The 26,816-nt window shown below is 40.2% G+C and overlaps 2 protein-coding genes and 1 pseudogene across 6 annotated transcripts in view; 2 read left to right on the top strand and 1 right to left on the bottom strand.

Annotated features, from left to right (window-relative positions):
• The window catches only part of Sh3kbp1 (SH3 domain containing kinase binding protein 1), a 336,423-nt gene extending 333,251 nt beyond the window's left edge, over nt 1-3,172 (top strand). For all 4 annotated transcript variants that reach the window (XM_047536039.1, XM_047536036.1, XM_047536037.1 and 1 more), the window contains 2 exons: nt 1,273-1,336; nt 2,342-3,172. In XM_047536039.1, coding sequence (XP_047391995.1) covers nt 1,273-1,336; nt 2,342-2,383 — 106 coding nt within the window. In that variant the 3' untranslated portion in view covers nt 2,384-3,172. The remainder of the gene's footprint in view (nt 1-1,272; nt 1,337-2,341) is intronic.
• Nucleotides 3,173-17,610: 14,438 nt separating this feature from the next.
• LOC124972562 (RNA transcription, translation and transport factor protein-like) lies at nt 17,611-18,474 on the bottom strand (annotated as a pseudogene).
• A 3,034-nt stretch (nt 18,475-21,508) lies between these two features.
• Nucleotides 21,509-26,816, top strand: part of Map3k15 (mitogen-activated protein kinase kinase kinase 15) — a 119,265-nt gene continuing 113,957 nt past the window's right edge. The window contains exon 1 of one of the 2 annotated variants that reach the window (XM_047535783.1): nt 21,509-22,056. In XM_047535783.1, coding sequence (XP_047391739.1) covers nt 21,693-22,056 — 364 coding nt within the window. In that variant the 5' untranslated portion in view covers nt 21,509-21,692. The remainder of the gene's footprint in view (nt 22,057-26,816) is intronic. The other variant, XM_047535782.1, reaches the window with a different exon arrangement.

Raw genomic sequence — 26,816 nt, 5'->3', positions numbered from 1 at the left:
TCTGGACCCACTTTTACTAATTTAAGGCCTAGTCATTTTCTTTGGACCAACTTCTCCAGCTAACTTCCTCCACCCAGACTTAGCTCTACCTGATGTGGTCTTCCTAAGATTGGGCCATTCATTCAGGATCTCACTTTCTACTTCTTTCTTAAGCCCTTGGTGGTACCCACTGAGATATGGATGTATGATGTGTGCTTAAATAAATATAGCAGTGAGCCACAACTGGTTAATGTCAGATAATCTGTTGACAGAAGTGGTGGGGTACTGTCCCAAGTACAGTGACCATTGTGGTATTCACCTGAAATGAGCAAATGCAATATCACTGCTATTGTTACTGTGTTGTTTCTGTAGCCTTTGATTTTTGATTTTCCAACCCAGTTTGTGGAAATGTACATGTAGAATGAAGTGTTGATATCTTAAATGGAGTGAAGCTCTCAGACCAGTGTTTGGATAGTTGCAGTATCCCATGTATAGGGCCCTGACTTTGCAAGATGATTGGTTTTGGTTTTTAGTTTTTGGTTTTTTTTGTTTTTTTTTTTTTGTTTTTTTGCGGTGCTGGGGATTTGAACCCAGGGCCTTGTGCTTGGGAGGCAAGCACTCTACCAACTGAGCTATATCCCCAGCCCAAGATGATTGGTTTTGTACCACTTCATTGTTTAAGGTTGGAAAAGGTATAGGCTATGTATCCTAACTCATGTCTACTTTCTCTCCAACATGCTTACCATATTGTTAATTCAGTTATTTCACCTCCAAGTTTTTGGATCTAACTATTTGTAGGATTTTGTGAGACCTGGTGAAAACATACCCGTTAGCTTTTATTCATTTAAAACTCTGTAGAAAATGAAGGAAGTATGTATGGAGTTGTATTTTGTGATTACATTTGAAGACCAGTATTCTGTTACAAAGGGATAATTAGAGGGAACATCTCAGAATATGAGCCTGGATACCTGGAGTATGGTTAATGGGCAAGTCATGCTACCTCTCTGGGCCTCAGTTTCCCTATCTTCTCCTTTTGGGAGAAGATTGGACTAAGGAATCTCAAAGATCATTTCTAGACCTACCATTGGAAGGCTGTATATTTTGGTGGCCCCAAAATAATGTCAAACGTTTCTGTCTGAAACAAATCATAAGCAATAACAATGCAAAGAAAATCTGTTTGGCCCACATTTTCTTTGTAAAAGGGACAAATGGATTTAGTGATAATAAGATGTTTCTTGTCTCTTATTGGGGAAGTTTGGGCTTTTGTTTAATTCCTTTGCCATTGCTTTTCAGACGAGAGATTAAACAGTTACTGTCAGAGTTGGACGAAGAGAAGAAAATCCGGCTTCGGTTGCAGGTGGGTCCCTCAGGGTCCTGCTGCCCGTGAGGCCTGGGCTTAGTTGGGAGCAGAGGCAAAGTCAGGGCCTTATTTTTAAAATAAATGATTGTTACTTTTCTGCAGATTTAGAGACACTTTTTGTGATAATCTTCTTAGAATTGTATAGGTTTACTACCCAACCTTTCCTGACTCCAGAAGGTCTTGGGGAAGGGGAACATCAGTAAACACGTCCCCAGTCAGTCTTCTCATGTGGAATTTATCTTAAATAGCTCTCTGTGAAAAGTTCCCTCTGGTTTCCAGGAGACTTCATCATAGTAACTGCCAGAGGACATGGAGCTCGGGAGGCCCCATTGCCATCTGGCTTCCGTTATTTGGTCACTGGGACTTCAGGGACCATAGCTGTCCACACTTGGTACTTCCTCTTCATCACTTTACTTCTCTCTGATGGTCATGTCAGTTCTACCAGCGTATCTGAACTCTGTCCCCTGCTAGACTCTGATTCAACTGTGCCACGACCAAACAGTGGAGAGTGTGTGGGCATTCCAAATAACTAAAGGTCAACTCTCAACTTTCATCTAGTTGATGCCCTTGGTGATTGGGACAGATGATGTTCAAAACAAGAATAGGTAACTACTCACCATCACTTTGGGGATGCTGCTGACACACCTCCTTGGGCCAACCACAGCTGCCTTCCGATACTATAAGATGGATCAGTGTGTCAGGACTAACTAACTGATCTACCCTCTGGTCAAGAAACTGGAATCCTTGCTGCTTTTGACAAACTTTGGATCCCAGTAGCCTAAGAATTAAAACATCTACTTTGTTCCTAGTACATCGTGCCCGTGTGCCTGTTCTTTAGGTTATGTCATTTCTGGCACTGTTGTTGATTCTTCATGCAGATATCATTTCACCTTTAAAATTCTCAAGTTGATTATTTTCTTTCCATTGAGCAGGCTGATTGTCTTAAACTTCTATGAAAGCCAATTCATTATAATTTTGTTTGATTCTTTTTTCCTTTTATAGATGGAAGTGAATGACATAAAGAAAGCTCTTCAATCAAAATGAATACTTGATAACTGAGATGTCTCATTATTCATCCTGAGTCCAAGACTCAAATTTTCTGCCCCAGCCAAAATAATCTTGTGCCAAAAGATTAAAGGTTTGCCTCAACATGTCCCTGTTTGAAAGATTAGCACAAAAGTCTTGATAGCACAACACAATTCCATCCAAGAGGAGAATCTTCCCCCTGGTGTAGTCCTGGGTCTGGCACTGGTTGTGACTTAGAGCAAATTGTGCTAGAGGCTTTTCTACCTTGAGATCTCATGCAAAACGAAAACTCAGGCAGTTTAGTCCATAGTGGTACTATTTTGATGATATTTTCCATTAATAAAATGTAATTTCAGATTATTCGTTTACAAGCTTTATAATTTTATGAGTTTTTAATCATGTTTTGTCACAGATGCCCCTAGTGTTTGTACTCCACCTAGTCAGAAGCGAGTATCTTACTCTTTGGCTTCAGGTGAAAGCTGCCTCGCTTTGTGTCCCCCTTTAGGATTCTATTACATATGCAATTTTAGGTCCAACCCATCCCTTCCCCTGCCAGCAGACCCCGCCACCCTAAGAGAAATTTTAGCTTATATATGATGGTATATTTACAAAAAAAAAGAGAAAGAGAAAATCTGGTATTTGCAATGATCTGTGCCTTCTTTTTACCACCCTCTTGATTGGAGCTTTTGTGATGCAGCTACCATGATTCAAAAAAAGAAAAAAAGAAAAAAAAAAGTAAGAAAGAAAAATCTGCCACTTATCCAAGTCCACTAGAGGCCACTGTCTTCACAGCTTCTCTCACCCTAGCCAAAGGTCCTAAGAGGAGACAGCTGAGAAGTTGGGCTCTGTGGTACCAGCTGTGACTTTTTCAGTTCCTCCTACTTTTAGGTTGTTCATGAAACTAGAAATGTCATCCCTGCTTGATTTTTCATCAGCCAAGTTAAACCTCTGCTTCCTGTCCTTTGCACCTTTTGCGTGAACAGAATATGCATTATTAAAGCAAAAATAAATAAAAGTAAAATGCAAATGAAAACAAGGGGGGGAAAGTTGTATTATTTCCTGCACTGGGTTATGTGTGTGTGTTATTGTTTAAACTGTATTCACATAATGTCATTTGCCTTGCTCACTTGTAACCCCTTCCTCAGGTCCAAGAGAATGGGAGGAGGGTCTTGTTGAAGTATAGCCATTGGATCTTTCTTGCATTTATGGAATTGCTTTTTCCTTCCTAAGGAAAGTGATGTTTGCTTATCTGCTTTATCTTTGTAGCACATGAACAGTTCAGCCTTAGACTATGTAACTGTTTTCTCGTCCTTAGCTGAAAATAAGGGGCATACTGTATTGCACGATTGTTCAGGGGTAGAGATGGAGGATGTGGTCCCTTAATGGTCCCCAAAGACGTTTGATGTGTTTTTAAGCAGCTGCTTTGCCTATTTCCTGAGTTTTATAGTGAAACTACTAAACATTAGTAGAGTTACACAACCACGAAAAACGAAAATTGATAACAGTGAAGGAATGTTGCAAAAACTCACATTATTCATCATTGGAAGTATAACACATAAATGTCTCTTCCTTTCTCTTCCTCTCTCCCTCCCCTGCCTTGCTCTTGCCTGCATACCCATCCTTCTGATTGAGGCCATTACTTTCCTCTCAGTATTTACAGAGCCCCAATGCCCTGGTCTTCCTGAGCGGGGAGAGACACAGTTAAGGAAAGGGAGTGTGTAAAGAAAGAAACCTCATACCCTTTATTCCCATGTCTGGATATATTGCCTTTTCAGCAGTCTTGGTCTTAATGTGCTTGCAGCCAGGACCACCGAGTTTCTCACAGTGGCATAAAACATTCCTGTACCCCTTGACTGTTCTAAGCTTTTTTGCATTAAACTTGAAGCCTTCAGAGATTTCCCACCACTTAATGTAAGAACGAGGATTAGATTCTTCAATGTTTGAATTTTCCACTTACTCATCAAGAAAATCCCTGATGATATAGTTTTATATAATGTGTATACAGAGTAGGATTGTTAGTAATTAAATTGAGATGTTGGGGCACCCTCATGGGGCACTAGCAACTTGGAACATAGAGAGCTGATGTCTCCTCATAGAGGCTATTGGCTTCCTTTGTATAAAGAGAGGGAGAAATGATTGTAGAAAGTGAAGCTGGCATATCCAGCTTCATTACTGCCCCTTGGGCTAAACAGCAAGAGGATTGTGCATCGTGGAACTGGATGAGCCACTGCCCACACAGCCACCATCTTTACTCTTGGCAAAATGGACCCATCAAGAATATTGAAAAGCTTGAAAGTATCACTTTTGAAAAAAAATTCTTTTGCATTCAGCATGGACTCAACCAAGCATCTATGGAGATTATTTTTTTGCTTTATTTTCTAAAGTTGTATTTAGAAAAGTCTTAAGTATTGTGCTTTGTAAAAGAAGATGATTAAAATGAAATTTTGTGAAAATATTTTTGTTCAAAGCTGTCATGGTCCAAGAGGAATGATTTCTTGGAACACAAACACTTTTTCTCCATTTTACACAATTTGATTACTCTTATAGAAATGTCCTTAGATGACATGAAATAATCCATTAAAAGCTGTGCCTGTGAATTCCATTTTTTAAATTGTTCCTATTTACATTCCTATCTAAGCAGAAAATGCTAGTTAGGTATTCATTCTTTTTTAGTGTAAAAATCATTAAATTATCGTTATTCAAATAATTGTGTAAAGCCACTTTTCTTCATATAAGGCCCTCTAGGGAGCACACTCAAGTACATGATTCATTTTCTCCCATAAGGACATCCTGTATCTGTCATCACATGTGTATCTCTGGCTAGTAATGGCAAGGTTTATTTCCTTTCATAAGCAGCTCCTTGATAGGAAAACTGCAGGGTGTATAATTTATTGTTCAGAGTTGCCATGGTCTGTATAAAAATAATCCTCAGGTGTCACAGAGGCTTTTGTATTGTAACCTGGGGTCATTATGGCCCTACCCCCTTGATTAGATTAGGGTTTGATCCTCTAGTTATTTTTTCCACAGGTTAATATTAAGATGTTTCAGCACCAAGAGGCCTTGGTGAAAAGCTTTTCCCTTTGATTTTGTACAAATGAGAAAAAGAACAAAGCAACACACACATGGGTGATGGGTGTTCAGCATGGCTGATTGCAGCATCCAGCAGCGGGAAAGCTAGGCCTGGGGATTAAGATGCTATTTCCAAACTCGACTTGGCATGGGACAAGGCAGAGAAAACCCTCCCGTCCATAAGTTAAATGTCAGTGGCCAAAGGACTGAAAGGGAGGTCAAATCTCTTAAAGGGATGAACCTTGCCTGACATTCCTTGTTCTGTCCCTAGTCACTGAGGCTTGTTTCCCAACCCATGGAGCCTAGGTGACTCCTGAAGCCAGAAAGAACACATGCAGAACATACAGGTTCCCCAGAGGGGGTTTATTTCATGCCTTTTCACTCTATCACAGATCAAAGTGGTCACAAAGGCCCCCCCTTCATGGAAACAGCAGTGTATATTTATCATGTTCATGAATTTGGAATTCACAGTAAAATGTGCTATTCCTTTTTTCTTGTTGGAGCAATAGATAATAACTTCATTCAACCAAACAGTAGAATGAGGTGGTCTAGTAGGTCATGGTTTTCCTGAGGAAAAAAATAGAAAAAAGAAAGAAGAGCTAAATTCCTGATGAACCAGCTTCATGGTGCCATCCTCTTTAAAGGATAAATTTAATTAACTTATGCAGATATAATAAGGTCATTTAAGATATGAATGCTTTTCCCATCCAACCTTCACCTATGTTCCTAGTTCTCCAGAAAACTAAGGTTTGTTAGCAAGCTTTGAGCTCTTTGATAGAATGATGCCTTAGAAGTGCAAATTTTCATTTTAGTTTTCTTTAATTAAAAAATAAGTTTTACTCACAAGCACAAGGCCCTGGGTTTAGTCCCCAGCACTGCAAAAAAAAAAAAAAAAAGTTTCAAGGGGTTTGCAAATCAATTATTTTGGTACTGGGGATGAACTCAGGGATACTTTATCCATTGAGCTACATCCCCAGCCTTTGTTATTTTTTATTTTGAGACGGGGTCTCTTTAAGTTGTTTAGGACCTCACTAAGTTGATGAGGCTGGCTTTGAACTTGGGATCCTCCTGCCTCAGCCTCTCAAGCCACTGGGATTACAGGCATGTGCCACCATGTCCAGCATAAACTAATTTTTTTCTAAATATTTTGTATCTATTTATATATATATTAGTTGTAGGTGGACACAATACCTTTATTTTATTTTAATGTGGTGCTAAGGATCGAACCCAGAGCCTCACATGTATTAGGCAAGCCCTCTACCACTGAGCCACAACCCCAGCCCCGCAAACTAATTTTTAAACTGACCAAACCATTCCAAGATCAAACAAAAGCCATGAAGAAATAATAACATTTCCAAGGTTATTTCCCCTAAAGAAAAACAGTTGTCTTAAGAAATGGAATGAATTCTTTTCAAGCTCCATGATTATTTCTTAGACTCAATCAGAGAACCAATAATTTGGCTGGGGCTAAAACTCTGCCATTGAATGCTAAAAGGAGACAGATTAATAGGTATTGGACGTTTGCATGAAATGGCCACCCATCCCCCTGCCTCAGTCCTGGAGGTGCTTGGAAAATGTTCTTGTTTGTTCTCAATCAGGGTTATCACCTGGGAGGAAATGAATCTGGAATGAGAAGGACCTGAATTGAGAGAGGAAGTCTCAAAGGGAGTTTCAGGCCTGCAAGTAGACTTTACCTATTCTCATAGCAACATATCTAGTGCTGAGAATCTGGGATGGGATGATAAGGAAGACAAAACAGGGTGACAACTTTCATGGTAACAGCAGACATGCTGAGGGTGGCCCTATTGAAAAGAGCCTTACTAATGACTCTCCCATCTTTTGAAAAGGTCTAGTGGACCAAAGTGATGACCGTAGTAAGCTCAAATGTAGAATACAATCATTTGAGTGTTCTCAAATATTTTTTTCTGATTGTGAAGCTAATAGTATATTGGGCCCAAAGTAGAAAACAAAAAAATATAAAGAGAAAACAGGAGTGATCCTAATCTCAGTCAGACACTGCCTTTAATTGTTTGGGTCTCTAATAATCAAGATCAGTGTAAGGGGCTGGGGAGATAGCTCAGTTGGTAGAGTGTTTGCTTAGCAAGTACAAGGCCCTGGGTTTGATCCCCAGCACCACAAAAAAAAAAAAAAAAAAAAAAAAAGATCAGTGTATACAGTTTTATCTTTACATGTAATATTAGCATTTCTTTGTCTTTTTTCAGTAAGATGATTTGTGATGGCTATGTAGTATCCCATCTATAGTTACGCCAGAAGGTATTAAGCCAATCTTTGATCACACATGTATAGAGTTCTTATGATGTGCCAGATGCTGTGATAGGTACTGAATGCTTCATTACAAGATAGGCTTGCTCTCAGGGAGCTCAGAGCCAAAAAGGGAGAAACAGATAACATGATCAGAGAGAAAGTCCATAGGGCTTCAGAGAAGGGAGGTGCCCAGTGGAGCCATGAGAATGGGAAGGTTCAGGAAGGAAGGACATTTTTCAATAATTATGATTTTTTTTCTTTATAAGTAAATCTGCCATGAACATCTTTGGGCATGAATCTTTGCTCACATTTCTGGTTTGTCTTTAAGATAATTCCTAGAAGTGGGTCATAAGTATAAATTACCTGAGATTTTTAGCAAAAATAATCTATGCCCAATTGTAAACCTGGTTTAATGTACACCAGCATACAAAAGTGACTAACCACCCATCTTTCTTTAAAGTTTGCCTAAACCTCAGTGGATGTCAGGTCTGAATCTCTTCCTTCTGGCTGGTCATTGATAAAATGTCACCTCATTAGAAAGAACTTTCCTAACACCTTAAATAAAAGCAACTTGAGCAGCAATCCAGCACTATACTCCTCATATCAATACCTTGTTTCGTTATGAAACCAGAGGTTTGAAATGAGACTAGATTCACAGCTTTGCCAATTTCCTTCCAGGTTCTTGTCTCAAATTTAAAGAATAAAACCCATGGACAATAACAGAAAGGAAAAGTAAACCAAGAAGGATTTATTTAAGGAAGAGAGAGAACTCCTGCCATGCATGTGGGAGGGGGCCTGATGGCAGAAAAACCCATTTGGAACCATTTTGTTGTGCTAGCTTAGGGGCTTATATGCTTTGGGGTAGAGCATGGAGCAAAATCTATGTTAAACAGGCATTGAAAAAGTATATAAAAAGTATATAAAAAGACTATAGATTGTGTTCTTTAACCTGAGTTTTACTCCTTGTAATTCCCATCTGGGTTCACTTCCACCTTCCATTCCAGGACAAAGGAGTTGACTGGAGTTGTTCCCACAGGTTAGTCTGCATTTCAAATAGACCTTGATAGTGCTCATTAACATTTCTACTGGTTAGGCTCCTGGTTTCTACATTTGAACAAAACCTCAATCTGGACCCATCACTCTGATTGCTGACCACTATTCTTATTCAATACTTCATACACATACAATGTTTGTCTCTCCTCTGAATGAAACACAATGAGGATAGTGACTTTCTTTACTGCTGTATCCCCAGCACCTAAGACATTGACAGATAATAACCACTTGATAACTATTTGACTAGATAGATGAATTGATAATCATGACTGATTTCAAATGGAATTCATTCTATAAATTTGAGCAGCCCAGTTTTATTTTTGCTAAAAGTCTAGCACAACTAGAGCATTAGGGAAGATCTATAACAAAAGAAACAGACATGAAGAGAAGCTTCAGAGGCACTTTACTTGTACTGGAGTCTCAGCTAACACCTGGACTCTGAGGAGAGTACTTTTGGCATCACCATGGTTCTAGAAAACAAGTTCCTGTGGTCTGCACATCATTATCTTAAAGATGGTCATCTACTATTGGAAAACTGTGGCTACCTCTGTGTTAAAACATAAAGCTTTGTTTTCTCTTAGATTTATACTGGAAAAAAATTCTTTGTTGATGCTTGACACTTCTCTTGATGTCAGATAAGAACCTAATTACTACCTCTCAGGGCTGACCGTCTGTCCTCAAAGTGATGAATAAGTGTGAATGAGTCCTGGCCCTCCAAGACATGCCATAGGGCAGTAGTTCTTGCCAGTATGATTCCTGGAAGAGCAGTATTATTATTGAAGAAAGATAGAATAGTTAGTAGAATGATGAGGCTGTCAGGATAATGGGCCTCATTCAACCACACCAGGAAGCTAACTGGTAAAGGGACTAATGGGCATCATTAAGGCCTTCTTCAAATATAAAAAACCATGATGCTCACCTGTGGGAACAGCTCCTTTGTCCCTGAGCCTTGGTGCTGTTTTCAGTGCCTATTTTAAATAGAATTTGACCAATGATTTTGGTGCTTTTTCAATGCCTATTTTACATCAGTCTTTTTTGTTTTGTTTTTTTTTGTTTGTTTTTTTGTACCAGGGATTGAACCCAAGGATGCCTAACCACTGAGCCACATCCCCAGCCTTTTTTATTTTTTATTTTGAGGCAGGGTCTTGCTAAGTTGCTTAGGACCTTGCTAAGTTGCTGAGGCTGGCTTAGAACTCATGATCCTCCTGTCTCAGCTTCCCAATCCACTGGGATTACAGGCATGTATCACCATGTCCAGCTGTTTTACATAGATTTTGATCAATGATTTTGATTCTGTTTTCAATGCTTGTTTTACAAAGATTTTTTAAACATTTTTTTAGTTGTTGACAGATCTTTATTTTATTCATTTATTTATATGTGGTGCTGAGAATTGAACCCACTGCCTCACACATGTGAACCACAACCCCAGCCCACTTTTACATAGATTTTGACCAATTATTTTGGTGCTTTTTTTCAATGCCTGTTTTACATAGATTTTGATTAATGCTCATATCCAAAGCACACCAAAACAGTATCCTCCTTCCAATGTGCAGAGATGGTAAAATTTTCATTTTAAGAAGAGGGAAACCATGTTTAGAAGAGAAAGTGATTAGATTTGAATCATCAACACACAAAACAGGCCACAACCACATAAAAGTAACATATTATTTGCGAGTTCAAATATATTTATAACAATTACCTAGGCGATTGGTTAATCATGAGCCAAACATACCTCCTTTCTTACGCATTAAGGCACTGACTTACTCCAGAATTCCTATCCATTTTCAAAAAAAAGGATAATATTAGTATCAAATCTATTTATTAGAATGTGATCATCTAAAGAGCTCAAGCTGTTCTACATTTTATTCCCCAAATAATTTAGGAGCACAGAGATGGTAAAGTTTTCCTTTTAAGGAGAGGGAAGACATGTTTAGACGAGAAAGTGATTAGATCTGAATCATCAGCAATGTGAGTGTACCTTTTTCCCTACATCCTCGCCAGCATTTATTGTTACTTGCTAAATGTGTTGAACATTTTTTCATATATTTGTTGACTGATCATATTTCTTCTTCTGTAGGTGTCTGTTCAGTTCCTCTGCCCATTTATTGAGTTTTTTTTGTTTGGTGTTAAGTTTTTTGAGTTCTTTATATATCCCAGAGGTAAATGCTCTATCTAAGGTAGAGAACTGAGTTTGCAGAGCAAGTGGTCATTCCAAAATCTGGAGCAAGAAAGGCACTTCCTGAGAGACATAGGACCTGAGCATTTGCTTACAGGGGCAAAAGCCACCAGATGTCATAGAAGTAGATAGGAAGACTAAGCTAGAAAATGTGACAAATTGCTAGAGGCAGAGCATGGGCTGATTTGAGAATATGAAACTCCTGGGGACAGCAATTGGGAGGGAGGGAGTGCTATCCCTTTGTGGACTGTTTCCCCTCAGGAGCCCCAACTGGTTCTTACTGGAACAATTTGGGGGAAATCCTGAGAAATCCCATGGCACTGGCTCAGGAATCACTGAGAAATCTCAGACCCTTCCCTCTTAAGGAACAAAAGGCTTATTCTGCAAGGGAAAGACATGGTCTGAGGCACTGGTGAAATGCCATCACAGTTAGGTCAAGGGAACTCACCCTCCTCACCTTCCTCCTCGCCCTCACCAATATCTTTGGTGAGCTTATCAGTAGACCTGAAGATTTATATTGAATAAATAGCAAAACCTTTCCCTGCAGCTCCATCTCACCTTAAAAAGAGAGAGAGAAAGAGATTTAATCTTCAGGGAGAAGAGCTTTAAGCCTATAGACTGGAAACACTAGTAGATATCCACTGCAGCTAGAGGAAGAGAAAGGGGTCATCTATCCATGGAGAAGAGACAGAAACATGTGTGATGGTTACACCCCTGAGATACAAACCCACTGTGTACTCCAAAAACTGAAACTTAGAATATCAGAGAATCTGTCCCCACCACCCATGCCCCACCAGCATGCTAACAAACCTCTAAGAACAACAGCAGGGAGAACTGCAGGAGACTTTGTGTGGGGAGCAGCACAAAGGGAAGCCCCAAAACTGAGAGGGGGCACAATAAAGGAAGATCATTAGGGAAATTGGAAATTTCTAGTGTCCACAGGAAAAACAAACATGAGCACAGCCCAACTGCTGGCTAGATTAACATCAAGTCCCATACTAAAAGCTTATTTATCAACTGCTGCCCTATGTAAAATGTCCAGCTTTCAACAAAAAATTATGAGGCATGCCAAAACATAAGAAAAAGCAGTTGAAGAGACAAAGCAGGGGCTGGGGCTGTCGCTCAATGGTAGAGCACTTGCCTAGCATGTGTGAGGCACTGGGTTCCATTCTCAGCACCACATATAAATAAATGAATAAAACAAAGGTCCATCAATATCTAAATAAATTTTAAAAAGAGACAGAGCAATTATCAGAATCAGACTTAGAAATGGCACAACTATTGGAAGTATCAGAGAAGGAATTTAAAATAATTATAATTGCTATGTTAAAGGATCTTGGGGGGAAAGTAGACATTATGCAAGATCAGATAGGCAATTCAGTAAGGATGGAAACTGAAAGAATCATATGGATAAAAATCAAAAACAATAACAGACATGAAAAATATCTTTGGTGGGTTCATCAGTAGACCTGAATATTTATATTGAATAAATAGCAAAACTGATAAAGACAAAAAGGAAGGAGGCACAAATCACCAAATCAAGAATAAAATGGGTGTTGGAATTGTGGCTCAGTGGTAAGAGCACTTGTCTAGCATGTGTGAGGCACTGGATTTGATTCTCAGCAACGCATATAAATAAAAAACAAAGATCCATTGACAACAGAAAAAAATTTTTAAAGAATAAAATGGTATACCACTACCAGTCCTGCAGCCATTAAAAGGATAATCATTTAAAAAAACTATTAATAAACTGCAAAAAGATCAGTAGAGGAAGGAGAGCAGGGTGAGGGAGGGAGGAAGTGCTGGGAATTGAATTAGAGCAAATTATATTCTGTGCTTTTATGATTATGTCAAAATCTATCCTGATATAACTAAGAAAATCAATAAAAATTAAAAAATTTTAAAAAGATAACAAATATGAACTTTATGATAATAAATTGAACATCTTATAAGAAATGGATCATTATTCTTCCTAATTCTTCCTGAACAGTTCATTGTCCACTTTCTGAATTACTAATGCATACATTCATTAATTGATAAAATACATTGGGTATTTAGAGCTAGAGATTTTGATTCAATACTATCCAGTTTAATATTACATACAGCTCACAAACCTTTTCTTTTACCAACATCATCAGACCCATGATAGTATGCAACTAGTACTTATAATCCTTGGTTGAGACTAACAATAATAATAATAGTAGTAGTAGTAGTAATAGTTGTCATTTATTGTATGCTTATATAAAACTATTAATCATGATTATCACAAAAGTTGGGATAGTGGTCACATCTGGGAAAGGGTAGAATAAGGTTTAGAGCGAACTCCTGAGATGTTAAGAATATTCTATCATTTTATAGTGTGTGTATGTGTGTGTGTATGTGTATGAGAGAAAGAAGAAACTTGGATGTTTATTTTACAGTTGAATTTTTAAAGAGTAAAGTCACTTAAAAGTACATATGGGGTACAGGGAATCTGCATGCCCAAACAGAGAGTATAGTATGTTGTGGAGTAGAACAAATAAAGTGATACTCGATCCAAAAAAAAAAAAAAGAAAAAGAAATGGATCAATTTCTTAAAAACTCCGAACTACTAAAATTGAACTGATAATCTGTGTAGTTTTTGATTTTTTTTTAGGAAAAAAATGAGCTTATAATTAAAAGACCTTGAAAAAAAAAATCTCCAAGCCAAAATGGTCTCACTGGAAAATTTCAGCAAACATTTGAAGAAGTAACACTGGTTTTATACAATCCCTTCTAGAAAGTAGAAGAGGACAGACTACTTCTCAAGCCATTTTATGAAGTTAGTATTACTTGATACCCAAACAAGGCAAAGACAATACAAAAAATGAAAACTTTAGATCAATATTTCTCATGAGCTTAGATGCAAAAAGTCTTAATAAAATATTAGCAAATCAAATTCAGCAATGTATAAAAAGAATTATATAACACGGCCAAGTGGGATTTATTCCAAGTATGCAAGGTTGGTTCAACATTTGAAAAACAATGTAATCTACCAGATCAATAGGCTAAATAGGAAAAGTCATATGATAATATCAATTAATACATAAAATATTTGAAAAAATTCTATGAGGAAACCAAATCCCAGTGGTCTGTTTCAGAATGTAGTATTTAGCTTTAAATGTAAAATGACTTGGGATGTAAGAAAGGCAACTGGAGGGGAGAACAGGATAAAAAGTTGCAAGCAGGTAACACCAGAGCCCCTTGAAGGAAACTCCCCACCCAACTTGATCAACAGAGATAAAACTGTATACCTGCCAAAAGACATTCAATCTAAGGGCACTTTCCTGCCACAAGAGACCAAAGGGAAATGGGGACAACTAAATGTATATTACTTTAAATAATCCAATAGGAGACAGTAAAACCTAGGTGAAGTTTGGGAACATTGTGCATCCCATCATGTTCAATGAGGAACCAGGGGAGGGAATCTTGTGTTCTAGTGGCTAAAACACTGGTTGTACTCAATCCGTTTGTCCCTGACTACCAGGCACCCAATCATGTAAGGCTGCCATTAAAGGAAAACCTAGGTTTTTGCTATCCCTTGTGTCTTTTAGTTCATTCTTTAGGCTTGGACAAGTGAGCATGATTCTTACCACTAATATTCAGGCACAATAACAACTCCCAGAAAACTAGGAGTAGAGGGAAACTTCCTTGCCTTGATAAATAACATATACAAAAACTTACGGCTAACATCATATTCAGGATGAAGGACCTGAATGCTTTCCCTCCTACGATCAGGAACAAGACAAAGATGTCAACTCTCACTAATCTTTTTCAACATAGTACTGCAAATTCTAGCTACAGTAACAAGGCAAGACAAAGAAATAAAAGGCATACATATTGAAAAGATGAAAATAAAACTGTCCCTATTTGCAGATTGCATGATTCAATACACAAAAATTTGCAGTTCTACATATTAACAATGAACAAGTGGACCCTGAAATTAAACACTGTATCATTAATATCACTCTAAAAAAAATGAAATACTTGAATATAAACTGGGCATGGTGGCACATGCCTGTAATCCCAGCAGCTCAGGAGGCTGGAGGATCACAAGTTCAAAGTCAATCTCAGTTATTTAGAGAGGCGATAAGGATTTAGAGCTGTGGATGTGGCTCAGTGGTTAAGTACCCTTGGGTTCAATCCCTGGAACCAAAAATTAAAAAGAAGAAGAAATACTTGGATATAAATATAACAAAACACCTACAAGATCTGTAGACTGAAAATTAGAAAATTGTAATGAAAGAAATCAAATAAGACCTAAATAAATTAAGATGCATACTATGTTTATTGTTTGGGCAAGGCAATGAGTTGTTTAATTTGGAACCAAAAGGACAATCCATGAATAAAAAAACTGATAATTGGACCTCATCAAGATTAAAAACTTACTGTGGCCCACGTCTGTAATCCCAGTGGCTGGGGAGGCTAAAACAGGAAGATGTCGAGTTCAAAGCCAGCCTCAGCATCAGCGAGGCACTAAGCAAGGTAGTGAGACCCTGTTTCTAAAGAGAAAACAAAAGCAGCTGGGAATGTGACTCAGTGGTCGAGTGTCCCTGGTTTAATCCTTGGTACCAAAAAAAAAAAAAGATTAAAAACTTTTGCTCTGTGAAAGACCCCCCTTTCAGAGGACAAAAGACAAGCTACAGACTTGAGGAAAATATATGCAAACCACATATTCATCAAAGTGTTACCATTTAGGGGTGTTGGGTTTGTTGTCTCTGCTCAGCAAAGAATCAAAGAACAGGACACAGAGATAGCAAGCAGGTTTATTGCAAAAGCAACAGTAACAGACTTCTTAAAAAAAAATGAGGCCCAAGAGCTGGGAGTCCAGTGGGGGAGTTTTGTCTTGTTCTTTCTTATGAGCTTGGGAATTTCCTCCTTTCCTTATCTCCTCCCCTATCCATGCTCTCCTCACTATTATTTATTGGTGCCCCCTGTGTCCACCGATCTATTTTAGTTTTTCTATTGGATCCCCTGCTTAGGGGCATGAGTATGGAAGTGTCTGTCTGATAGGGTCCCTCACTTGTGCCCACCAACACTTTCATCATCTGGGAAGTTGACCTCATTAGAAGATTCTCTCCATGCAACTTTGGTCTGGCCCTGCCCCCAACCTCCTCACTTGCCATCTTTCCCTGGATTTCTACACCCTTCTACATCTCCTTCAAAAGTATCTAGAATAGATTTTAAAAAATTAGACTTTCCCACGATCTGTACATATTTGAATATCACATACTCTGCCAAGACATACCAAGTAGGTTGGCAGCAGTGGTTCCACTTTTGCTATAAAACACAGGTTTTATATATATATGTGTGTGTGTGTGTATGTGTGTGTGTGTGTGTTTTGGTACCAGGATTGAATCTATGGGCACTTTACCACTAAGCCACATCCCCAGGCTGTTTTTATTTTTTATTTTGAGACAAGGTCTGGCTGAGTTGCTTAGGGCCTTGCTTAGTTGCTGAGGCTGGTTTTGAATTTGGGATCCTCCTGCCTCAGCTTACCCAGCTTCTGGGATTACAGGCATGCACCTGGCAGGTTAATTATATTCTTGTGACAATTCCAAAAGTTGGCTTCACAATCTTTGAGACTTTTTGCCTACAGTGATTAAATATTCATTTGCATTTCTTTTTTCTTTTTCTTTTCTTTTTTTGGTACTGGGGTTTGAACACAGGGCTGTTTACCATTGAGCTACATCCCTAGTCCTTTTAATATTTTATTTAGAGACAGGGTCTCACTGAGTTGCCTGGGGCCTCAATAAGTTGCCGAGGCTGGCTTTGAACTCATGATCCCCCTGCCTCAGCCTCCTGAGCTGCTGGGAGTACAGGTGTGTGCCACCGCATTGGAGCTCCATTTGCATTTCTGAGAAATGCCCTCCCACTATTTCACAGCCATTCTAATACAGCTCGATCAATTCTCTTGTGTACAAACCATCAGTATTTCCAGAGGATAGTTACCATATGGATTATCCCCATGTTAATGTATTAAAATAGTATATAAGAGAGGCATTTTAAAAAAACATAATGAGTGCTGGGTTTGTAGCTCAGTGGTAGAGCACTTGGGTGAGGCACTGGGTTTAATCCTCAGCGCCACATAAAAATAAATAAACAAAATAAAGGTATTGTGTCCATCTACAACTAAAAGAAAAGATGTTAAAAAAAACAATGAGTTATCATTACACACTTATAAGAATGACTTTTTTAAAAAAGGTGATGTCACTAGATGCTACTGGGGATGCAGAAAAACTAGATCATGCATATATTGTGGGAGGGAATGTAAAATGGAATAGGCTCTCTGGAAAATAACCTGGTGATTTCATAAAAAATGAAATAAGTACCACATCATCCAGAATTTGCACTTCTGGACATTTATCCCAGAGAGATGAAAACTTGTTATTACATAAAAAACTGTTCATGAATGTTCACAGCAACTTTTTTCATAATAGCCCTAAACTGGAAACAACCCAGATATCTTTCACATGGTGAATGGATAAAGAAACAGTGGTACATCCATACAGTGGCATGGACTACTGACATATGCAACAATTTGGGTGAAACCCAAGGGAATCATGCTGAGTCCCCAAAGGTTGTATACTGTATGATTCTATTTACATAACATTCTCTTTTTTTCACTTTCCCAAACTTTATTAAAGAAAAAAGCAATGATGGTAAATCTCTAGAACATAGTCAATTTTCTGGGATTCCTCCCTTGAAAATATGACATTTGATTTCCAAACACATGCCAGAAGTGTACGTGGTTCCCAATTGTACTAAGTAGGTAAGAAGCTAAAATCCTAAAGTGTTCATCTTTCAACTTTCCCTAGTCTGTGGTCTGTCTTTGGATCAGCTTGAACAGCTAGCTACTATGGCTTCATTAATTTTTGTCTGTAGCTCTCTGAGTTCTTTTATATGCAGCAATCACAGAATCTGGGCAGCTTCATTAAGAACTGCATCTCCTGTGTCAAAGCCAAGAATATGTTTGTCTAAAGCAACAGGCAAGACCTTTTTTGTTTGATTTGCTTTAGCAACTGCATCTTGTGTTAGGTGCTCTTGAACCAAAATGCGAATTGCCTTAAGCATTACCAGGTAATCATCATGTCGCTGAATCTGAAGAAGATTAGCCAAAGCCATCACACCAGCCTTGAAGTCAAGATTATTTACATCCAAATTGATCAATGACTCTGCATTTTTAGTTGCATTGTCAGTATTTTTTGCATTATCAGGTACTAAGTCCTTGTATTTTTCAGCATTATCTCCATACTCAAGTCTAACAGTTAAGCCAAGAAGCCAGTCAGTTGCTTCATGTCAAATCCTGAATCTTGAAGGGACAGTTAACATCTGTGAGATACTTTTTGAAGAACTTGGGCCAGTCACTGCTGTGGATGTTTCTTAAATTACCTCTGTCTTCAATCTTGTAGTGTCTGATTGTCTGGTCTTCAAGCCAAACAATAAAGTTTCTAAATTCTGTTTCATCTTTACAGTTGAAGCCCAAAGGATTATGGTAGTTGAGAGCCGTCAGCTTGCATCAGAACATGTCTCTGCTTCTCACTCTGGTCCCCTGGGCCTCACTGGGAGAGGAGAAGCAAGGTCCATACATTCTTAAAATGACAAAATTATAGAAATGGAGAACAAATTAGTGGTTTCCAGCAGTTAGGGATGGGAGGTAAGGAGAAAATTAGTCCTGGCTGTCAAAAGGCAACAGGGGGAATCTTTGTAGTGATGAAGGTGTTTTCTCTCTTGATCCTATCAATGTCAATATCCTGGTTGTGATAATGTACTGTATTTTAATAAGATGTTACCATTGTGGTTTTGAAATGGGGTCAAAGATACCCTAGATCTCTCTATATGATTTATTACAACCGCATATGAATCTACAATCATCTGAAAATAAAAAAGTTTATTTTAAAAAGTCTTACACACAAAACAGCAATAGTGACAAACAGTGAATCTTCTCCAAGAGAATCATCATGGTGGAGAGTGGCCTGGAAGTTATGTCCTGGAGAGATGATTGAAGGGTCTGGGAGGTGGGGGATCACCTGGAAAAGAGAATCTTTAAGGGCAGTAGGTGCACAGCTGCTAGGTGGAAGAGGATTAAATAATAATCCATGGCAAGAAGGTACAAAGAGAAGATTTCATCTACATATCTGGAAGAACATTCTATGGCACCTCAGCATTAGGGCAAAGAGGTTTCCAGGACATGTCCTGAGTAAGAGGCAAGGTAAAGGCAAGAAAGGAATAATTGTTCAACTAAACAGAAAACTAATCCAGCATTTTGCAATTTTCTCCTCAGAGGAACTAGGGGAATTGGAAAGACATTAGGGAAGGTGCTGGGACCTGCTTCAGGTGTGCAAATTGCTGCAGACAATGAGAAGGTGGACTATGTGTGCCCACTTAGGGGAAGGTGCTTGTTAGCTGGGTAAATGCTGGGTTCTTTACTCAGCAGGGATTGTATTTAGAGGAAAATATTATTCAAGCCAGAATTCATAACTCCTGCATGTCTCACTCAATCAGCAGGACCCCAGAGAGAGCTGAGAGGAATTCAGGAAGATTGCCGTGAGGATAACAGCAAGATGCTGGCAAGTGATTTTCAAATGGGCAACTTTGTCCTTTGAAAGACTGTGCCAGTCACTGGAGTAATTTCAGATGAACAGGAACATTAGGAAAATTACTACTATTATGCATTACAAGGTTACAAAGAAGGCATGTGTCCTTTTATAACATCACATGAAAAAAGTCTTAGAAGTGGCGAGAGTTTTCCCAACTTTGGTGTATGTGTTCTCACAGATTTCCTCCAAGCCTATTTTCCATAATGCTGCTGCTGGTGAAATTCAATTTGTACCAGGGCTGGATTTAAGGCAGGATTTCTTCAAGGATTTGTGCAGGAACTTTCTGCTTTCTTTTGGGGGGTGGCTAGTGGGCTGTATTATTACTGAAACATGAAGATAAGCTGAAGTGTTACAAGTTTAATCCCATCTTGCCTGTGTCAAAATTGCATGTGATGTGCTGCAAAGAACACCAGCAACAAAGTGCAAAGACAAACTACAGAATGGGAGAAACTGTCAATCACATATCTGATAAGGGACTCACGTCCACAATACATAGGGAACTCTGACCACTCAATAATCATAAGACAAATACATAGTTAAAAAGTGGGCAAAGGATTGCTCCCAAGAAGCTACACAAATGGCAAATAAGCATATGACAATATGCTCACCATGGTTAGCCATCAGGAAAATGAAGATTCAAAGCACAATGATAGGGCTGGGGTTGTGGCTCAGTGGTAGAGTGCTTGCCTAGCATGTGTGAGGCACTGGATTCCATTTTCAGCACCACAAACAAATAAATAAATAAAGGTTAATCAACAACTAAAAAAATATTTTAAAAAGCACAATGATGTACCATTTCACATCCACTAGGATGGTTGTAAAGAAAAAGATAGACAATAAGTATTGATGAGGATGTAGAAAAAGTGCAGTCCTCATATACTGCTGGTGGAAATGTCAAATGGTACAGTCACTTTGAAAAACTGTTTCTCCAAAGGTTAACCATAGATTTACCATGTGACCCAGAAATTCCACTCCTAGGTGTATACCCAAGAAAAACTTATGTCCACACCCTGTATGATTTCATTTATACGAAATGTCCAGAAGAGGCAAATCTTTAGAGACGGAAGGTAAATTGTGGTTGCCTAGCTGGGTTTGTTGGGGTTGGGACGTAGAGACTAATTTCTAATGAGTACTGTTTTTTTTTTTTTTGAGGGGGATTAAAATGTTCTAACATTGTGGTGATGGCTGCACAGGTCTATGAATATACTAAAAAACCTTTGAGTCACACACTCTTCATGAATAAACTGTATGGTATGTAAATTATATTGCAATAAAGCTGTTGCTAGAGAAGAAAACGCTCAAAATCCTTGTGACAATGTCTAGTGCATTCTATGATTTAAATACAATTTAATAGGTGGGACTAAAATGGTGGGTAAGATGCAGAGCGAAAACCCTTTGGGGTTCACACCATTCCATAGATCAGGTGGGCTGCACACTTGGAATCTATTTTCAACAAACAAGGTTTGTTGCTGGTGCCTCCCAGTACCTTGTCAAGGTCACAGTGAAAGTCAGGACAAACCGGACTCTAGGATCGGGTTCAGGAAGGCTATGCATTTGGCAACCAAGGACAGAGTATAAAATGAGGCATGTGCTCACACCAATGCTGAGTTAAAACTACATCTGTATTTAGTTTGAAATTGAATATTTACGTCAAATCTGTGCTTTGAAAGAGTCTTTACCCTGCTTGAAAGCTTCAGCTTGTTTTAAGAAAAAAGTAATTGGGGTTCCTAATAGTGGTTAGGCTAGAGGGATGGAAAAAAGAAAAAAAGGCTCGAAATTCCTGGCTCCGCGACTCCGGGAACTGCCCAGGGGAGGCGGCAGGGGGCGCCCTCCGGGTTCCTGCCCCGCCGCCCTTCCCAGCCTCCCCCTCCGCGTGCCCTGACGTCCCCAGCCCCCGCCTCTTTCTCGCGGGCCTTCAAAGGGCGCTCGGGGCAGCGGGCTGGAGCTTCAGTCCGCCTCTGAGGGGCCTCCGGTGTCACCTGGCCGCCGCCAGGCCACCTGTTGCTCTCTGGGTCCCCCAGCTCCCGTCCCGCGTCCCAGGAGCAGGTGCCGGGACTGCGCGGACGCCGCAACTTGTGGCCCTAGCGGATTCAAGCCGCCAGCCACTGGCGCAGAGGAGGTATCGAGAGGGCACGCCGGCCGTCACATGGAGAGCGGCAACGGGACGCCCCTGGCTGGGGCGCTTGGGGCGGCGGCCGAATCCCCCCAGTGCCGGTTGCCGCCTGCGGGGGAGGGCGCGACGGGGCAGGCTGAGCCCGACCAAGCCGCGGAGGACGCGGCAGGAGGCAGCTGCGGCGGGAGCGGGAGCGGGGGCGGGCCACCGCGGGCTCTGCGGGCAATATACGTGCGCAGCGAGAGCTCCCAGGGTGGCGCCGTCGGCGGCCCCGAGGCCGGGGCTCTGCAGTGCCTGCTTAGGGCCTGCGAGTCTGAGGGCGCCCACCTCACCTCCGTGCCCTTCGGGGAGCTAGACTTCGGGGAGACGGCGGTGCTCGACGCCTTCTACGATGCAGGTGAGGGCGGGTGTCCCCTTTGTCCCCAACCCACTCCAGCTTTCTTTATCCTCCCACAAGCCATGGCACTCCCTCCCTGGGTCGCTCCCTTAGTTCCCCTCCCCACCCCCGTACTCCCTGAATTTTGGACAAGACCACCAAGGTGCGGCGTGCCCTTTTACACATAAGCAAACAGAGGCCACTGGCATTTAGACCCCTTTATTCGTCAGTCCTTAAAAATATCTGACAACCCAAGAAACAGCCTGTAACCCACACGATGCTGAACATCCTCCCGCACACACACATCACCACTAACCACAACCCCAGTTCTCCAACTTTTCTCACTTCTGCATGACCCGTATTGGCAGGGGTCCCAGTGCAGGATTCATATTAGAATCGCCTGGCGAGCTGTTAAAACTCTCCATGCCCACCTCAGGCCAGTGACATCGGCCCGGAAGCCTCAGGAGTGCTTAATGCTTCCCCAGTGATTTCACCTCGCAGCCAAGAGCTGGAATCAGTGTCTCACGAATGGCGTGGTTTTGCCTCTTCTTAGAAACCCTCAGGTATTATTTTGCACATTTTAATTCCTGACCCCAGCACACGCTGACGGTGGGGTGTATTCTACCACCACGTGACAGATATTTTATCCTGTAGTGCACAAGCATTCAGGGGTTCAAGGTCTCCATTGCTGGAGTGGGACACTAGGTCTCTAGGCTCTTGATCATAAGTGTGCCCTACCGATGCAGCCTTCAAATCAGTACTTACAGTTGGCAGAAATTTCTCCAGGTGTGGAATGAGTTCTTTTTCTATTTTTAATTTTTTTTAAGTTGTAGGTGGACACAATACCTTTATTTATTTTGTGTGACGCTGAGGATTGAACTCAGTGCCTCACACGTGCTAGGCAAGTGCCCTACCACTGAGGTACAACTCCAGCCCTGACTTTCCATTTTTTAAAAATATTTTTACTTATAGATGGACACAATACCATTTATGTATGTATGTTTATGGTGCTGAGAATGCAACCCAGTGCCTTACACTGCTAGGCAAGTGCTTTACTACTGAGCTACAACCCCAGCCCCTGAGTTTTTCTTATGATGCACCTTTGGTGACAAGGTTTTGGTATTTGGGTTACATTTATAAGCATTAGATGTGAGACAGTAATTACCTGGGAATCCTTGTGCCTTAGTTTCTCCACTGGTTAAAATGGAGTAACATTGCCTACCTTAAACCTAAAAGCATATGAGAAGATAAGTGGGGAATTGCCTTCAAATGCTGGGTATGCAGTCCTGTCATAGTAGGTTAATTGTGTGTGGTGTTGGAGATGGAACCCAGGGCCTCATGCATGGTAGGCAAACACTCCACCACTGAGCTACACCCTCAGCCTGGGTAATTCTGTCTTTACTGGTGGCAACATGGATATGTTTTTTTTTTGCAGAGCAAATCCTCCCCAACTGGAAGGGGGTGGGGTGTCAGGCTTGTTTAAACATGTGGCAGTTATACCATTGAGGAAACACTCTTGACATTTTTGACTGTACTGAGTATACCCTTCAGCACCACATCTTTTTGAGAAGTTGTTCAGAAGCCCATTTCACCTAGAACCACTCGGTTTTCTCCACTTCTGTTCATTCGGCTCCCAGGTTGATGTTTGAATAGACCATTCTCTGAATGTCCCTTTTGCCATCAGGTGCAACTCTGTCCTCCTGCCTGCTGGTGTCAACTCTGAAAAATTTACATGCAGTGGCTTTACTTTTGTGGGGCTCTGTGTGTGTGTGTGTGTGTGTGTGTGTGTGTGTATGTATGTGTGTGTATGTATGTGTATGTGTACACATGCATGTGTACCAGGTCTTCACCTGCTAGTAGGGTCCCTTCTAACAGGTTGGGTGTGAAGGCTCAGAGTTCAAATCTTGGGCTTTCAATTTCAGAGCTACCCAATAAGCACATCACCTTTGTTTGCTTGGGGTCCAGAGTCCCTTGAATTTTTGATTATTCCATGTACCTCTTTTGGTTAACCTTGTCCTGGTCTTGAATAAATCACTTCTCAATACCTTTTTATTATCAAATTGTTTTCATAGGTTTAAAAAATGATAGAGAGCAGCTGCAATAAGTGGGTTTATGAATTAAATAGATGACCTCCCTGCACCCACATCCTATCCTGGCTTCTTGATCTTCATGCTCACAGCTTTTTGACATTTCCACCAAAAGGATATAAGTCTGCCACTTTGGCTGTTGTGTAAAAAATCTTTAAAACACAATGAGCATTTGGGTTGCTTCTACATAGAGGTTCCAGTTTGGTAACCTCTAACCACATGTGGCTGTTTACATTTAAATTAGTTAAAATGCAATAAAATAGAATAGTTCTTCAGTTGGACTAGTCACACATTTCAAGTGCCTCATAGGCACGGTTGGCTCCTGTATGGGACAGCAAAGAGGTAATGTTTTTCTTGTTGCCAAAGATTCCCTTAGAAAAGGCAGTTCTAGAAAAGAGGGAGGGCAACTACTGAGCCATCCCAGGTGTGTTTTGAAGGATCACAGAAGTGACACTTAAGCACTTCCTATTTCTTGTTCTCATAGCAAGTCAAGGTTGGGTTTGATTTTTATCTTTCCATCTCCTTGTATTGTCATATGTGCTCCTGTGTGGATCTGAATCTGAAATTCTGTGTTACCTGTCTGGGGTTGATTGAATGAACTGAAGAAAGTCACAGGCACCTTAGCAAGAACAAGTGGACACTGTTTGGAAAGAAAACTACCCAGCACCATGAGGAGCATGACACACCCCATTGACTTTTTAAAAATCGTGGCAGAATATACATAACACAATTTACCAGTTTAACTGTTTTTAAGTGTGTTCCAATGGCACACTTAAATGCATTACTGCTGTTACGCAGTATCACTAATATCTATCTCCAGAACTTGTTTTAAGACTTTATTTTTCAGCCAGGCTTGGTGGCACATGTCTGTAATTCCATTGGCTTGGGAGGCTGAGGCAAGAGGATCATGAGTTCAAAGCCAGCCTCAGCAACTTAGTGAGGCCCTAAGCAACTTAGTGAGACCCTGTCTCAAACAAACAGGGCTGGGGATGTGGCTCAGTGGTTAAGTGTCCCTGGGTTCAATCCCTGGTTAAAAAAAAAAAAACACTCTGAGGTTCACAGTAAAATGAGAGGGAAGTACAGAGATTTCCCAGGTGCTCCTGCACTGCCTGCCTCATCAGCTTCTCCACTCTCAGCATCCTGCACCACAGTAGTACACAGGTCATCATCACCCCAAGTACTTAATTTGCATTAGATTTCACCCTTGGTGTGGTACGTTCTGTGTGTTTGGAAAAATGCATGAAAATGTGTGTGCCATTATCATATTATGCAGAGTTATGAGAAAATCCTCTATGCATGTTCAATAATTTGGGTTTTATCATCCCAAATTGAAACTCTGTACCCATTAAATAACTTCCATTTATTCAGTGTCCCCAACCCCTAGTAACGACCATTCTACTTTGTTTCTATGAATTTTTGCCTCCTTTAGATACTGCATATAAATGGAATCATATAGTATTTGTCTTTTTGTGACTGATGTATTTCACTTAGCATGATATCTTCAGGGTTCATCCATGTTTTAGTTTGTATTAGAATTTAGTTCCTTTTTAAGGCTAAATAATAATGTCGTAAGTATATACCACCTTGTCGATCCACTTATCCATTAATGAGCATTTGGGTTGCTTCTACCTTTGACTGTTGTGAATAGTGCTGCTTTGAACATGGGTGTACATATATCCATTTGAATCCCTACTTTTACTTCTTTTGGTATATACTCAAGTGGAATCATTAGGGCGTATGATAATTCTATGTTTAATTTTTTGAGGAACATCCATCCCATTTACTTTTAGCAGAGCTGGTGGCCATCTCTTTGTATCCTTAGCTCCTAGAAAGATCAGATTTGTTTGAGTTATTTTAGCATCCATTTCAAAAGATCGGAGTCCTGAATTCTGCAAAACTATCAATTCAGGTGTCCATTGTCCAGTTACTTCCAGTGATGTCCCTCCTGTGCTTTTCTTTTTTTTTTTTTTTTTTTTTTTTTTGCGGTGCTGGGGATTGAACCCAGAGCCTTGTGCTTGCAAGGCAAGGACTCTACCAACTGAGCTATATCCCCAGCCCCCTCTTCTTTTCCTAAGACAAACCCCTTCAGGATATGCCTTTGGTTTTGTTGCCTATCTTGCCACTTGACTAGAATCCCTAGTTATGACCTCAGCTCATGCAGTGTGTTTGGTCTATAATTTCCTGAGCAGCCTTCTCTACGTTTTTTCTACTTCAGATTGTGTCTTCCTCTTAGAGGCTTTCAGTGCTTGTGAACATATTAAAGACTGAGACATCTTGCAGTGAGGAACCCTATGTGATTGGGTTTCGTACTTTCCAGCCATTTTTGACCATAGAGATTATTTCCCCAGGATGCTATAATTGAATATACTTATTGTGGTAGCACATGTTAAAGTGTCTGAACTGGTAGAATTCAATTTGTTATCTCCTGGGAACCCAACAAGTTATTGATGTAGCTTTACTCTCCAGTTACTTTGGTGGTTAATGACCAATCTAAGCGAGGGCCTCCACCTAGATATTAATTGGAAGCCTCCTTGAGTTAGCTATTAACTGCTCAAATGACAAAATCAGCCTTGTCCATAACTACCTGAGGCACAAGTAATCTTCCCATACCTATTGGATCTGACTTTGCCTTACTGCTTTCCTCTTGGAAGCTCATTTTATTTTATTTGTTTTTATTAAAAATTTTTTTTGGTA

The sequence above is a fragment of the Sciurus carolinensis genome, chromosome X (assembly GCF_902686445.1).
Source record: "Sciurus carolinensis chromosome X, mSciCar1.2, whole genome shotgun sequence".
NCBI lineage: Eukaryota > Metazoa > Chordata > Mammalia > Rodentia > Sciuridae > Sciurus > Sciurus carolinensis.
This window is presented reverse-complemented; position numbering and strand designations above follow the sequence as displayed.